General features: G+C 45.8%; 1 protein-coding gene across 1 annotated transcript in view; it reads right to left on the bottom strand.

The window, feature by feature from the left end:
* LOC140212978 (uncharacterized) overlaps positions 1–16,072 on the bottom strand; it is a 118,836-nt gene that overhangs the window by 31,607 nt on the left and 71,157 nt on the right. The window contains exons 16-18 of the mRNA XM_072284105.1: positions 10,856–10,951; positions 10,033–10,128; positions 7,004–7,099 (exon numbers count right to left, since the gene is read on the bottom strand). Coding sequence (XP_072140206.1) covers positions 7,004–7,099; positions 10,033–10,128; positions 10,856–10,951 — 288 coding nt within the window. The remainder of the gene's footprint in view (positions 1–7,003; positions 7,100–10,032; positions 10,129–10,855; positions 10,952–16,072) is intronic.

Here is a 16,072-nt window from a genome sequence, read left to right as displayed (position 1 = left end):
TAGCAATTTTATATGGGGAATACCTTAGTAATTATTTTGCACCTATCGGCGGCCTATTCCCCGTCGAAGCTTGGGGGGAAGGGGGAGAGTTGTGGCTATTTTCTGCGAACTCTACGCTGATGAGCAAAGATGTATTTGGCATCTAAATTGATAGGATTTTGAGAGCGATAGTGCGATTGGTTCGCGTTAGAAAAGGACGTCGTCGCTCTGTTAGTACACCTTCGAGTTAACGCTTTAGCGTGTTCGTTTCTTTGTGCCCCCGTGTGCCCCGGGCACCAGAATAGGCGATGACCTCGGCTGAAAGATTTGGGAACTATCGCGAGGCTAGCCGAAGCCGAAGGCTAGCCGTGACCGCGACCGAGTCCCTTTGCGAACGCTCCGCGTGAGCGAAGGCGATCTCCACTGCTAAAATTTTGGCCGAGGCGGGGGATCCCGCCGTCGCCGATACGGTTATTTGCTGTTGGCAGATGGCGTTCACGATTGGGAAGGTACACTTCCTCTGGTAGCGCTCTCCAGTTTCCTCTCCATACGTAGCTGTGTCCGCGTAGTTGGTACAACCTAGGGTTATTAAAGTACATCGACTGAACGTGTCATGCGAGTTCATGCGATAAAGAGGGCTTTCATAACGAAGGAAAGGTGTAACCAAAGTGAAAAATTACCGTCTTTCCGGATTGAACCGTATACGCATCTCTTGCAATGTCTGTTCTGTTTTGGTCCAACGAGGCTACACTGAAGACAGTTTTTGTATTTTTGTGAGTATCTACATATGTGAATTTTATACTCCAGACATGACAGCGCTAGTGAACGAGTAATGCTGACAAGAAGACCTGGAGAACACGACAACGCGAGCAGTTGACCGCAGTCCTTTGTTTGCAGTGTTTTACCAGTATTTCAGTGTTTAAAAGACCAACCAAAATTATAACTCTTGTATCGCATAGGAGGGCTGGCCTACCCCTTATGACAATGGCGCAGTATGTGAAACATCAAGTAAATTGCAGGCGTCGTGTAAAACTTGGCCGTCGGAGTCGGAAGCTGGCCAGTAAATCCCAGTGTGCTGCCTCAAGGCGAGACAAGGCTGCCACATTCGGGACGTTGACTATATGATGAAGGGGAAGAATTTATGTAGCAAAGTGCCCGGATTTTTAATGCGAATAGAAGTCTTGCCATTGGGAGTGGGACCAGTTTTTTCCGGCTATATAACTATCCGACCGAAATTATGAGTTCATGCCGAAGGAAGTGCAATCTAACGGTATGGGTTGATCCTGAAGTTAGTGAAGTTGTCTACGTAGTTAATTCAGCAGCACTCCCATGTCTACGTTATGAGCTCACATACATAAACACTCATAAATATATACAAATTTCCTAACATTTCTGTCCTATGGCGTTACGCGCCGTTTCCATAGGTATGTGTGGTACTGGACTTGTGCAGCTATGTGATGAATCTCTTTTACATCAACTTGTGTTTGTGCCACTACGTAGGTGCAGATGGGGCCACTAGGTGTGTGCTAATCGGTAATTGCCGCTCTTCAATGAAACCATTGAAGGCCAAATTAGGTGGGCTTGTACTTGCCAATGCGCATTCGCGAACTTCGCAGTGGCACCGCCAGATGACGCAATGTGTCCCGACGGAAGCGTCAGAGAGGAGTCTCGCTGCAGTATACGCCTCATTCATGACACGATTTGGCTATTCGTATGCCTATAGATGGTCATCGGAGATGGCTCCCGTTCGTTTTCAATGCCTTCGCATTTGTGCTATGCTTCCCTTACTTTCCGGTGACTATCTTCTCTATGTACGTATTGTGTGCACCTACGTTTGCATATAACCGTTTCTAGCCCTGCCTGGGGCGTCGGGTAGTAGGTGGGCAAGTGGTTAGCGCATCAGGCTGCTGTGCTAAGGTAACAGGTGCGAAACCAACCGTCGGACCAACGTGCGTCACTGATTATCTGTCATGTGTTCATACGTGCCGCTCTTCAACAAACCTCTTACACGCTGACATGTGTCACTGCCGATGCAAGAGGGGGCAGGCACCGCTGTTCGAAGGCGCTCTTTCACGCCGACATGGACCACTGTGTATGGTCCATGAGTTCTATGCTGCGTTTCATTAAACCTCTCTGATGGAAACTTGGGTAGCTAGGTATGTTCCTGTGGATGTGCGCCACCCTTGAATGAACGTATTTGACGCAAACTTGGGTAACTAGGTATGTGCTATTGGGAATGTGGCGTTACACACTGACGAGAAAGCTCCCTAAAATTTATCCGATGCTGAGCTCGCTTAACAAGGGTTCCTCAAGGAGAGCAACCCGATGCATTCGCGGGCTGCACCACAAATGCACTGGATATGTGCCACTTTCAATGAGAGCCTTGAACCCCGACGTCTTTGCGAACAGCGCCATAAATTCACTGAGAATGTGGCGCTCTTCAATAAGGCACTATAGCCAACATGGGTCACTGACTATGTGGGACTTGGTGTGCGGCAAGCTAGCGAACAAGTCGCAACGTTCGCAGGCACCGGCAAGCCGCGCTTCTTTTCTCAGTGACCATGCGCGAACTTCTCGGCCGTGCTACTAGATGGCGTAGCGTGTCGAGAAAGAAGCACCAGAGAGGCTCACGAGGGTTGCAATGTGGGCTTGTCGGTAATGCATGTCGAATCGGTGTACGGTAGCGCGATTAAAAGTCTCAACAAAAGGAGACACTGAGGGACACACACAACTACGTGGTTTTCCAAAATAATCATTGTTGCAAGTTAGCGCCGTGTTTGTCCCTGTGTGTCTTCTTTTGTTCTGTCTTTTAATCGCGCTACCGTACACCTATTCACGACACGAGAGAGGAACACGGTTGCCGCATGACGCGTTTCTCAGCGTCGCACGTATCGGCGCCCTATGCGTTCCGGTGGCCATGTGCAGGCTTCGCGGTGGTGGCGCTAGATGGCGTCGAGTTTTCTTAGGGAAGCGCGACCGAGGAGTCCCACTCCAGTACACGCCTCAAAGATAACTCCTTTCGGCGGTTGCATTCCGACTCTTATGGGTTCCCTGAATGGTAGTACCAACAAAACGGTGTATGTAAACCAGTAATCCTGACAGCCAAAGTAGCAAGGTCAGTTCTGCGCTGTGCAGTGAAAAAAAAAAAAAAGAAATCAGCAGTTTCACCCGAAAGCGAAGCACTGACTGTGCTAGGAACATTTAGCGGTGCGCTCAAACTTCGGGCATGGTGTTCTAAGTACAAGCTCGTCCGATTAATGCGGACGCGACGTACGTAATATCGTTGGCAATCTTAAGAGATTTAACACGCCGTGTGGGGTCGCTAATGGCATACAGTAAACTTGCACAGTAAACTTCCATCACCTTGAAGCTTGGACGCTGATATTGTTTTGTACTTTTAATACTTAATAGTCTGTGAAGATTTAAGATTAGTGGCATGCGCTGTGAGCGTTATTCTTGAAGACATTGGGGTGTGGTCTGACATTCTAATTTAGTCAGGAACTACACACCTTGTATGAGCAACTTCAGTGATTCAATAGTGTGGCAATGTAACCCGCATAAAGAGAATGGCTAAACGTATAGCATACATTTAACCATTACTTCTGTGCCACGTTTGCCGCTTCCGAGCACGAGGTAACGCATGATGACTCTCTTGCAGTAATGTCGTCCGATTTTATAACACACTACGGTGTACTGTGCTGGCTACTTTAACCTGAGAACGAAATTCTCTTCTGGTCAAGATAATATTCCGAACACATTTTTGCGCACGTATGCAAAACCGGTCGCGCATATTTTGACACATGTATCGCGTCCTTCCTTCGAAAACTCCTTATTTCCTGATGATTGGCATATGGCACGGGTAGGGCCAGTGCATAAAAAATGTGATCCTCTGAAAGTCGGAAACTACGGGGCTATTCCTATAACTTGCATGACATGTAAGCTATCAGAACACATAGTTTCGCATTACATCACCCCCTTTTTTGAAGAAGGCGACTATCTGCCGCTTCTGCAGCAGGGCTTTTCGAAATAAATAACAACAACACAACTAGTCACAGCAATTCATAAGTTCGCCGCTTCGCTTGATATGGGAGATCAAATTGATGCTATATTCTCGGATTTTAGTAAGGTGTTCGACTTCGTCACGCATAGCAAACTCATTTCGAAATTACGCGGCATCGGCCTACGCGTTAATTTGGTTATAAATGGATTCGTTGCTACCTATCTGATCGTAAGCAATATGTACGCGTGAGTGACTCCGCGTCTGGCGTTCTGCCTGTAACATCAGGAGTCCCTCCAAATAGCCTTTATCGACGTGTTCTTTTTTAGCGTACATAAATGATATTGTTACCTCCATAGATACGTCAAAAATAAGTATAAAGCTTTCTGCAGGTGACTGCATACTTTTTATAACCGGCGTCACTCCCAATGGTCGATAGTGTCTACAATCTAACCTCTGCGCCGTTTCTAAGTGGTGTAAGAATTGTTCTACAAAACTAAACAGCGATAAATCAGTCTTCCTGCACATAAAACACAAAAAAACGCCCTCCTAATTACACGCATTCTCTCAATAATTGTCGTTTCAGGTAGGTTGATGAATATAAATATTTAGGTATTACGTATAAAACAACCGCTTAACATGCTCAAGTCATATTACCAAAACTTGCTCATCCGCTTCTAAAAAGCACGGTTTCTGGAGGCACAACCTAAAAACATCATCATCAGAAATAAACCTGCTGGCCTATAATGCATTTAAATGATCGAAATTTGTTTAGGCTAGTGTCCTTTGGTATCCATATCTCTAGAAAGATAGGAAACTTGAGATGGTGCAAAGCGGTCCGTTTTATATTTAATGCTTACCAGAGAAATGACTCGCTGTCAACGATCATAGCTAGTAATAACCTCCTTGCTTTATAGAACACCGAAGAGCAACGCTAGGCTGAAATTTCTCCACTCAATATTTGGTAAATTTAACATCAGTCCTGAAATTTACTTAGATACTGAATTTCTAGGCAAACTAGCCATAAACATGCCCATACCCTTGAACCTTACTTTGCGCGCACAAATGTTTTCATGTATTCTTTTCTTCTTCGCACCATAAATGAATGGAATGCGTTACAGTTGGAAGCATTTTGTGATGGGTTGGGGATAATCCTGACTTGAGCTGTGTACCTTTCTGTTTGTGACCACCAGGTACAAACAGCGGTGTTTTTTTTATATTGCGTATCTGTATTGGTTGTGCTTCGCACTGTTGCTCTATCCTGCAAGCTTTTGATTATAATTATCCTTTATACTGTCTTCTACCGTTTCACTACGTTTTTTTGTTTTCTAATTTCTTTTCTTTTGTGAACTGCTTTTGTTGCGCCTCCCAGCTCGGTCTTTCGACTGCAGTATGTTGGAAATAAATAAATAAAGATACATCAATTTTATATGCAAAAAATCTCTATGTTGTCCATATAGTTGCTGTCGCAATAAAATAAGTTCCTTTGCACTAATGAACACATCATGCCGGCTCATGGGCATCTCTTAAACGACCATTTCTATACGCATATTGCACTTCTTTTTGATGTCACTTGTACGCTTTTGGGCTTCTCAATTAATTCCAGCGAAAGAAAGAAACAAAGAAAGCACAAAAACGTCAACTCGTACCTATGAGCACAGCGACAGGAACGTGTCGAGAATCGTGTGAAATCTCTTTCTACGCTGTTTCGCGTTCGTGCCGCAAAAGTTTGACAGAGTATGCAAGAGGCGGGATCTTGGTGTGATGTTCACCTCGTCGCGATTTGATTCCTCACAAGATTACCGTAGTTCCTTAACGGGATTCATTTATAAATTCTTTTTTCATCGCCTGCGCGACCCTTACTGTGCAGTGCACCTGATTTTGCTTTCTCTCTCCCTTCAAGGTGATAATTTTGCAACAACCCTGCCTGGCGGATTCGTGCACTGGCGTTCCGGTTAATAGTTATATCCGAAATGTGTTCATTTCTCAGTGAGCGACTGAGTTGCAACGAGCGCCGTCATATCCTGTGAGTACCATTCTTACAGCACTAATGTTCTGTATACTAGTGCCGTCTTTTTCTGTTTCTAAATTAATTAAATTCCTTAGTATTACGTGCCGAAACGATGATGTGAGACACGCGCTACTGGGAGACTCCGGATTAATTTCGACCACCTTTGGATCTTTAACGTGCAACTAATGCGTGGTAGACGGGCATTTTTGCATTTAGTTCTTATTGAAATTCAGCCTCCGCGAGCGTGATTTGATCTCGTGGCCTCGGGCTTAGCTTTTCGCTTTCCCTCTCTTCGTGTTTGTCGTGCAGTACTGTCATGCATAAGCGTAAGTTTGAGAGTGAATTTAGTGAAACTGTGGCGTGTCTCGGATGTTCTGCCTAGTGAGCATACGTCGAGCACCGAATGGTAGCTTTGGAAAAACATCGAGTGCCCTAAAATAAAGGAAGTACCAGGTGATTTTGTAGCCGTCGGTAATGTGTTATCGAGTACCACAGATTTACGGACGCCTGCTCCTGCTATAGTGACGCGTCAAAATTATGGGGTTTAACGTGCCAAAACCACTTTCTGATTATGAGGCACGCCGTAGTGGAGGACTCCGGAAATTTCGACCACCTGGGGATCTTTAAAGTGCACCTAAATCTAAGTACACAGGTGTTTTCGCATTTCGCCTCCATCGAAATGCGGCCGCCATGGCCGGGATTCGATCCCGCGACCTCGTGCTCAGCAGCCTAACACCATAGCCACTGAGCAACCACGGCTGGTATAGTGACGCGTTTTCGAAACGCAGATGTTCATATCTGCTACATTGAGTGATAACAACTTCACTCTTCTTTTAATCGGCTTGCCGACTTCAAAAAGCATGAATTGCAGTTATCTTGCTTCAGTTAAGTTTAGCAGTCCGTGCAGGTCACAAAAATTTATTGCACTGATAAGGGACAATTCCAAGACAACTTTCCCCATCCTCCGTGGCACACCCTTACAAGTTTGCTCAGTTTTTCATAAATAGGCGTCTTACCTGTGCATGTCGGGGCGTCCTTGATCTCTATGCAGTTGAGATGGACTTTAGCGCACCTTTTCTTGTGTTCGTCCGGACAAACTCGGGGCCGCCGGTCTGTTTGAACAGGCGCATCGCAATGTGTTAGCAAGGCTTCCTAAATAAACAGGAGACATTTGTGGTGGCACAGGCAAATGCAGCTTTCTAGCATTTGTCAAAACGTATCTCAAGCTCAATAAATCAAGAGACTGGCCTCGCAGCGAATTGTATCGTTCTGCTGCAGGGAAAGTTGTATGTATTGTAAATTGCAACAGAACATGGTGACTCGTATTAGGGCACATGTGTTTTCTTCTTTTTTTTAAAGACAGTGTCTTTCTAGGCGAGTTACCAGCACTTTTTCGGGGTCGCGGGTATGTCTTTTCTGGCCTCTCTTTCTTTTTCGACTGCACAATAACCGATCCCAACGACATTGCAGAGTAAATCACGTGGGCCGTTCCCTTCGCCATGTGCAGTCCACAAATGGGATCGCTAAGGTAGTGCAGGAGAGGCATTCTGTAAGAGTCCACCTAGTGCATATGTCCATGTTGTCTGCTGTTGAAGTTTTGATTGGCTGGGCTGGGCTGTGCGTTCGCAGCGACCTGGCGTCACAGCCAATCAGCTTTTAAGCAGCAGATGCAATGGACATGTCCACTAGGTAGACTCTTACAAAATACCTCCCTAGCAAAAAAAAAAAAAAAAAAGGCTGCCCCACGCTGATCCTTTTCTGGGCGTGCCAGGGGTGATGCATTTGTGTGCTGTACGCACTGACTGCGTCATGCTATCACCCCTACATGGCTCCGGAAGACATTGTCTTTGCTGAACACGAACTGGAGGTTCAATCGCCTTCCAACTTATTTTTGTTACCATCATAAACTAGCATAACTAGGGAGCTCCTGAGAAGATTACCTCGGTATGACAGCTACATTTTTGTGGGGCAGATGTTCTTACTCCGGATTATCTGGCGGCGAGTGTTCCGTGCACACTATTGCGCAGTCATCTCAAGGTCGCTTTGCGCTATGCGCAGTCGAGTTCACAGTCAAGAGTGCTTGCATTCGGAGCGGGTCGATATCTGTCTTTTCTGAGCAGCGTAAGTACAGTTTACAAGTTGCATGTACTCACTAACATGTTTCTCACTGAAATTGCAAAAATATGCGGAACTACGCTCAGTATACGTTACGATGTGCGAACGCTTGGCTGAGCAGGCTACCAGGTTAGATAGCGGCGCCGTGTTCTCGGCCTTAGTCTAGCGGGTTCAGAGGTCTTCTAGTGTTCAATGGCCCCTTGATTTCTGCCTTTGCCTTTTGTCTCTTCCTGCAAGCAAATGGAAAATAAACTACCGTATAAAACTGCTGCTCTTCTTGTGTCGTTCGTTTTTTTCTGCGACAGATCACCAACTGAAGTGCTTCGCAGTCAGCAAATAGCAGCGCCGCGTCTCAGTGTCAAAGTCATCGCCAGCGGATCAGCATTCGCCAGTAAATCTTTTACGCACCACACAAATATGGTAGGGTCGCGGGCTCTGATGCAGTGTGGGTGGCGCAGCTGGCATTGCAGCAGCACACACAACGCGAGATGGGTTTATTGACCGTGAGTCCCGCGAAGACCGCGACCTACATTGTTCATTGTTCATGTATGCGGGGCGAAGGGCGCATCCACGGTGCTCCTCACAACCGGCAGCCTCGATCAACTGACACCGTCTATCAAATCAAAACAACTTGAAGTCTGTGGATTTTTGTTGATCTCATTACTTGGTCAAATGAAATCAAATTTATTTGACATCACAAAGAGCGTGGCGCAGACAAAACGCATATACTAATGCTGGACTAGAGGTCTGTGGGCTGTATAGCGTCAGTTGAGCTTTACAGACAGTGGAGCAAAGGAACGAGTGGGCACAAAAAATTATGTACACAACAGCTGTACAACTGTTATCCATTAACTTGATTCCTATGGTGGCCTCTTAGACTTCTTAAACTCTCCTCCAGATCAAATATCCATTATTTAAAACATCGCGTGTCTTCAATTTCTCTCCTTCAGGGCCTCTCTCTCTGCATCGCGCCATTCCTTCTTCACTGGCATGCAGGGTAATATATGTCTACGTCCTCAAACCTCAGCGTGTTTAAGGGGAAAAAATTGCACCTTCTTATCATATTTCGGTGGCCAAATGCGTTTAATCGTTGGAGAGCTTAAGGAAACTGAAGCTCGGCTTCCTCGATATGCACAGTCATAGCGAGCGCAAGCGCACAACTATCTCCGACGTATCACAGGCAAATCGTGTCGTCTGATTTGCAAATAATTTAGCTTTCTTTTTTTTCTCTCTCTCTCGTTCGCTAATGCAGTACGCAGATGTCGAATTGTCCGCACATACATAAGCTGGTGCTACAGCCTACACATCCTACGAGACTGTCCATTCAGCTGCGCTCCCCGTAGATAGCATACGGGGCCCGCCTAAGGCTCACAGATCAGTGAAATTTTAAGAAATAACTCATACGACCTGATTTCAATAAGATTCGTATCATGTGAACATTCGCGCTTGAGAATATTTCTATTGTTGTACGCGAACGTTGTTTACGCGAATGCCCCTGTGTCTTTCTCCTACATGTAGTTTTCCTTATAAAATTATGAGCAAAACAGTTATGTTAATAAAGAGCAGGAGCTGTCGCCACACATAGGCACCAAGCTCTCCTTAAATATACTTAACAAAAACAAGGATAACTTCCATAGAGGAACGATGAATGATACAATTATCCACCATTTCATTTTTGCCTCTCTGTGATAAAACTTTGCAATTTAGGATGGTCGGTTTAATTGTCTTTTTGCCGCTGAGGATCGCAGCGAGTGCCATGAAGTTTTTCAATGCCGAAAGATAACTTGCCTTAATCCATATTGAAAAAATACCACACAGACAGGTGGGTCGCCGGGCCATGGTGTTGCATAGCTAAACTCGAGAAACGAGAACGCTTACTACCAAAAACAAGGTTTCCCGCGAGAATGTAGTGGGTGTCTTGTGATACTACCTCTGCAGACGACGAAGTTCTCTCCGTCGTCGCACGCTTTCCCAATTTTGTCACATTTCTTCCTTAACACCTCGTCGCATTTTGTTGCGCTTCGATCTATTTTGGAAGGAAGAAAAGAAAAGAAGAATGAGTCTCTTAAGCCATACTATATTACTGAGTGAGAGTTAGTAATTACATTTTTTTGTAGAGCAAGGACAAAAGGAGTGGTACGTGCTGTCTATGAATTTATGCTTTTAATACTCTCGGGATACTGTCACTTGAAGTTTTTTTTTAACGTGCTGATTTCTCAAAATACCACAGAGTGATAATGATTCCAACGTGTAAAGCTGCCTAAAAAAACAAGAAACACTCCAAGCAATACCTGCAAAAATGAGCTGCTGTCTGCAACACAGCGGTCTTTGTGGAACAGTTTTGGGCCTTCCATGCATCGCCAAGAAATTCGAGAAGTCTAGGTAGCTACTCCGAAATATAGCTTTGAAACAGTTACGCAGGCCTACCCTAGAAGTTCGGTATAATGCTGCAATGTAGTAGCTGTTTTCCAAGACAACTTCTCAATGGACCCCTCAACTACCCAGAAGCCGGGAGAAAAATGCAACTGAGAGTAAAAAGTAGGGGAGAGGAGCGTTACACTATGATAGACGCAGAGAAATATGTGACAGTACACGAAATACAACAACAGCATTACTGTATGTAAACGTGCCTGCAAACATAGAAAAAAAGAGAGAAAAGCACAGAAACGTAGAGAGAACAGCGACACACAACAAGGCGCTATAGCTGCGCACTGTGTTTGCGTAATGGCGATTTAAAATTTCTGGCGCCTTACCCACACACACAGAGCTGCCGTTGATAACCTCGCATTCCATCCCTTCGCGAGCGCACAGCTTTTTCACCTGGGCGTCGCATTTTCGGTTATCCGAGCCTGGTAAAAGAAAAGAAAAGGTGGTAGGTTAGTGACTTATAGGCCAATGCAGAGTAACACAGCTTAATTTGAGTTTTTTCAAGAAGACGAATGACTGAGGCATAGAGATCCGTCTAGCAACACGGAGTAAGAAAGTGAATACGAGCGAAGGCTCAGGCCTTACGTTGACCTATAAAGTTCACGAAGAAACGGAACATTTTTTTTTTCAAGAAAGAAAGTTAGTTTTTTTTTGTAAAGGTTGTTGTAAAACTATTGTAGAAGTGCTTCGTGTTTTAGTGGAACTTTCAGTGTTATTTAGAGGAATAGAAAACAAGGAAAAACAGGCATAGAGGTGAGCCGGATGATCATCCAGTTTTCTACCCTTTCACGCTGGCGGTGCGCAAAAAGGGAACAGAAGAAAAAAAAAACAGGGAGAGAGTGAGCATTGCGTGCAGGCGGGAAGGAACACAGCAGTCCAGCAAACGGTACTTCAGGTTTGTCTACTATGTAGCGGGTTACTTTGTCGCCGAGTCCATGAGAAACGCTTCGCGAGCAGGAAGAAGGCGGAACAATGAGTTAATAAGCCTAAAACGAACTTCCAGAACATGTTAAAGAAAGCACCACACGCGCAAATGAACTATATCTTTTGACCCCGAAGGGGCGCCCGCCATTAACACGTGCGTGTCCCACGGCAGTACGCAACACTTTGCCCTCGGAGCTGTTCTGCGGGTGTTTCCTAAAGCTTCAAGCAGCGCGCTCTGTGGGTGCAGCTTCGGTGACGTCACGCGAGTGTACGTTCCACGATCGTGAAGCCGGCGGACGACGCATGGGCAAAGGCATATCTCCAGAGCATGATGTCGGTGACCCGCGACAACATCGAAAACACTGCCAATAAAAGTTTGGAATCTTCATTGCTGGTGATTTCCAATGTTAGCGCTTCAAGCTGTCTCATTAGGCTGTTTTGTTGCTGTTTTCTGATGACTTGTGAACTCACCCCGTTAGTTTTATTGTGCCGTCATTGGCTTTATCATTCAGTCGTATCAGATGTGTTTTTAATTCAGGACTACACGTCGTGCTCTATTAGAATTTCAACATTTTTTAAATTTTAAACAGGTGCATACACTCGACAAATAATAAACGCTTCAAGCATGGCTCAGTAATGAAGTGTGCTGCATGAGAAGAAGTAGGGGGGGGGGACATCGGAAGAAGGGGACGTTGAAGCAATAAATACATCACTACGTACTCAAATTTCCCGGTAGGATGGAAGTGCTGCCTTAAAGCGCAGGTAACTGGTAACAACCACTCATATAAAACTGGTTTAGGATTTGCCTCACTCTTTGTTTCCTCTCGAAAACCAGCTTACCTTCCCCCTGATGTATCCTTGGGAGTCTACATCAGGGCTCAGCTTACAGAAACAAAGACAAAAGACAGCCAAGCGAACTACCGTGAAAGAATGAGAATTAATTTTGATAAGAAGCGAAAAACAACGTTACCAGCGCTGGCGGTAGGAGACTTGGTACTCGTGGAATAGGGACTATCAAACACTGGTGCTGTATATAAAAGACCACATCGTGTCGTAAAAGCCAACCGCAAGTCAGCCTGCCAACATAAAACTGTGTGGTATATCGGCGCGAACGAAATTGAATAGTAGGCTTCCATTAAGAATGTGTTTAAATACCGCCCAAGGAGGTATGAAGAAAATAAAGGGAAAGGGAGCTGAGTGCAGCCTTCCAAAAGTAAAGAAGTTGTATATAACACCGGAGGGAGGGGGAAGACAGAGGACGAGAATAAAGGAGTAAGAAATGGTGACATGCGCTTGTTTGGTATATTTGATATCTGCGCGCTTATTAGAGGTAACTTAACTCACGAATTTAGTTGATGATGCAGGGTATTCGATACCCCATATGTCCAAGAATTAAACATACCGAGCCTTTGGTCATATATTGAACTTCGCCGCAATGCGCCAACGTAATTCAAAGGGCAGCATTTAAATTGGTGATATTTCAAGGGATCGGCCGATTTTAAACGACTTTCAGTTAACAAACTCGAGAGGCTGCTTCTTTCCAATACTATACGCATTTACCACACCTATTCGTAGCTTCCCTGCAGTATTACAACAGCGCTTCGGTAAGCATCAAACTACAGCTGCAGGGAAATCACAAATAATTGCCGTGAATGCGCATGGTATTATAAACAAGCACATTCACGACGTTGCTCAATGAAACTTGTTGAAATTCGGCCACTATATTGGAATAAGCTTTTCTTTAATTCTTGGATATTACTATGACACCTGTGGCTAGAGACCGCTGCGACGACTATATACTGTAATATCATGTAGACGGAAGAGCCTGTCGAGTAAGCGTATGTTTCAATAGTAAGTAAGTCTCTATAGTAGTAGTACTATAGAGATAAGTAAGCCCACAGCGGCCATTCTTATTCGGGTTCCAATTCTGATGACGCCGGCATAAGAGAGCCTCGCGACAAAGAGCATTCACGATGATGAAATTATGAAGAAACAATGATGTCGATGGAACGACAAAGGGGGTGCAACGACGATAGCTGGACAACGACGAGTTGAGAACAATGTGAGGACAATGCAATCACAACGATGACGAATTGACGATGGTATGGCGAAAACAGGACAACCAAGCTAGAATGACCCCGTGGCATGATCACAGTGGAACGACGACGACGGTATGATAGCGGATGCGTGGTAGCGACTGACCGACAAATTACGATGAAGGGTTGACATCAGTCGATCAACGAAGGTGGTTTTATGACCACGGCATGGTGAGAGTCGGATGACGAAGCTTGAGTGGGGACGCTCGCACCACCACGACAGGATGACGAATAGTGATGCAGGGTAACTGATGTCTGACCACGAAGCAACGGGAACAATGGGTTGACAACGGTGACATAACTACTATATAATGACTGCATGATTATGGTATAATGAAGCAGAAGCATTGACGTCGACGGAACGAAGAAGCCGGTGTGACGTCGGCGTCATGACGACAATGGGGTGACGTTACTGAAGTGATGAAGAAGGTAAGCGACGGGGTGACGACGACAGCACCACAACAAAGGATTGACTACGATGGCGTGATTACGAAGCTAGGATGACGACGAGAGAACGACAACGAATTCATGACGACAATTGTATGACCACTGCGTGACGACGATGAGCGCATTATAAGGGTACGAGGACAATGGGATAAAGAGAAGAGCATGACTACGATGGTGTGATGAAGTCCGTGTCACAATGACTCTATGAGGAGGATGGCGTGACGGCGACGGCGTGACAACAGTGGGATCACGAAGCTGCTGTGACGTTGATGGAACGACCACAACGGCAGCACGACGGTTGTGTGACGACGAATGGATGAGAATGGTATGAGAAGGACAACGTGACGACGACGGCATTACGATAGTCAGATGACAAAGCTGGAATGATGACGATGCATAGACCACGAAGGCATGATGACCCAGTGGCCCACCTACCACACCGGCGGACAACTTTTCTTGGCTATGAAGCGAAGGCTACAGAAACTAAGCGCGCCTCTTTCACCACTGCTGGAAGATGCCCCGCAGTTTCGGTCACGCTTTATTAAGTGGAAAAGATGAAACAATATTTTTTTTTGTTTACTTACAGCAGATAATTTGAAACGATACGTGACATTTACAAATCAAGTATTGGTATTTTACTGTATTTTTAGTTTGAGTTTGCTCTTTCGAGTTTTTGCACACCCGAGGCCATCGTATGTTTTGCACATTCATCAAAAGCAAAATGGCGCCCGTGTCTTCTGGTGAGCGTCCGTCGCTTGCTGTCCCGGCAATTAACTCCCCTGAGAGGCTGTCGACCAACTTTAGCGATTACGTCCCTCACATCCCCCCTTTCGCTTATTTTCATTGTGTGCAAGACCCCCGTATGGGAGCCGAAACGTCTTGGTTTCTTTTCTTTTAGTGTTTTTGGTAGGCGTCCGTTTTACCCTTGACGGTTAGCAATGCCGACCAGACGAGTTTACGTCGAACTCTTGCTTTCAATAAATCGGACAGTGTGTTTTGATTCCGCTTCTGCGTACAGACTCTGCGGTAGGGCTGCTATTGTTGTCCCGTGAGTGCACATCGACCCCGTAGGACTGGAGCGTTTCCACCATGTGTCACTTGCGTTCGTTGTCTCCGAACATACAGATACATCTACCACCTACATTACCATGACCTGAACAGACCATGCTGTGCCGTCTGTGGCGAGGCGTCGTATTTACAAACTCTTAAGCCTTCCTTATTGGAATGGCCAACAGCCCCATGTGCGAGACATGTAGCTGTGACAAGACGGTCGCACTGATTATCTGTGTCTTCCCGTGCTACAGTGCTACAGTTCCCTGCAGCTCTTTCTCTTTTTATCCCCCCTGCCCCTTCCGCCCGCCCAGGGCAGCCTTCTGGTTAGCCTCCCTGCCTTTCTAGGCATCCTTTCTCTTGATTGACGTAAGCGGACATACAGATAGATAGGTTTAAAGTGCCTTCATTGGGCAAATAAGGCTCATTCCATTAATATTGCAAGTACAATGTCTCGTTAGGAAATACGGCCACAGACCTAAGGCAGGCACCAGCAAGCGACCAGTATAATGTTTCTGCTCGCGGCGTTTCGGCCTAATAGGCTAGGGAAAACTCACGAGATACGAGAAGACGGAGATGTATACTGTATGCGCCCGCCTGAAAGCGCGCTTGCTTCTTTACAAGCGCCCTGTGGTATGCAGAACAACGTGCAGTATTGTAGGTTGGTTTTGCAGCCGTCGCCTTTGCTCACGAGAGCCACTTCCTGCACGCCGTAAATAGCCGCCTCGTCCCCTCCCGGAAGTCCGACGTTGCGCTATGGAGCACGACCTGACGGGTTCGAAGCCTACAGCCGCCGGCCGTGTCCAATGGGAGTGGAGCCCAATATGTTAATGCAGTGTCCTCCGCTAGTGCGTGCCTCATAATCAGGTGATGGTCTATGCATCCAAATCCCCGTAACATATTTCAAATAATGGTAATAGCACACATACAGTGTGTCTATCTTAATGGTTGCAGTTTTTATTGCCGCCTTCGGCGCTTTCTAAACGCCGAGAAGTCAGGAACAGCGGCACCTAATGCATGTACAAA

Source organism: Dermacentor andersoni, chromosome 8, assembly GCF_023375885.2.
Source record: "Dermacentor andersoni chromosome 8, qqDerAnde1_hic_scaffold, whole genome shotgun sequence".
NCBI classification, from domain to species: Eukaryota; Metazoa; Arthropoda; class Arachnida; order Ixodida; family Ixodidae; genus Dermacentor; species Dermacentor andersoni.
Note: the sequence above shows the minus strand (reverse complement) of the source record. Positions and strands in the feature narration are given on the sequence as shown.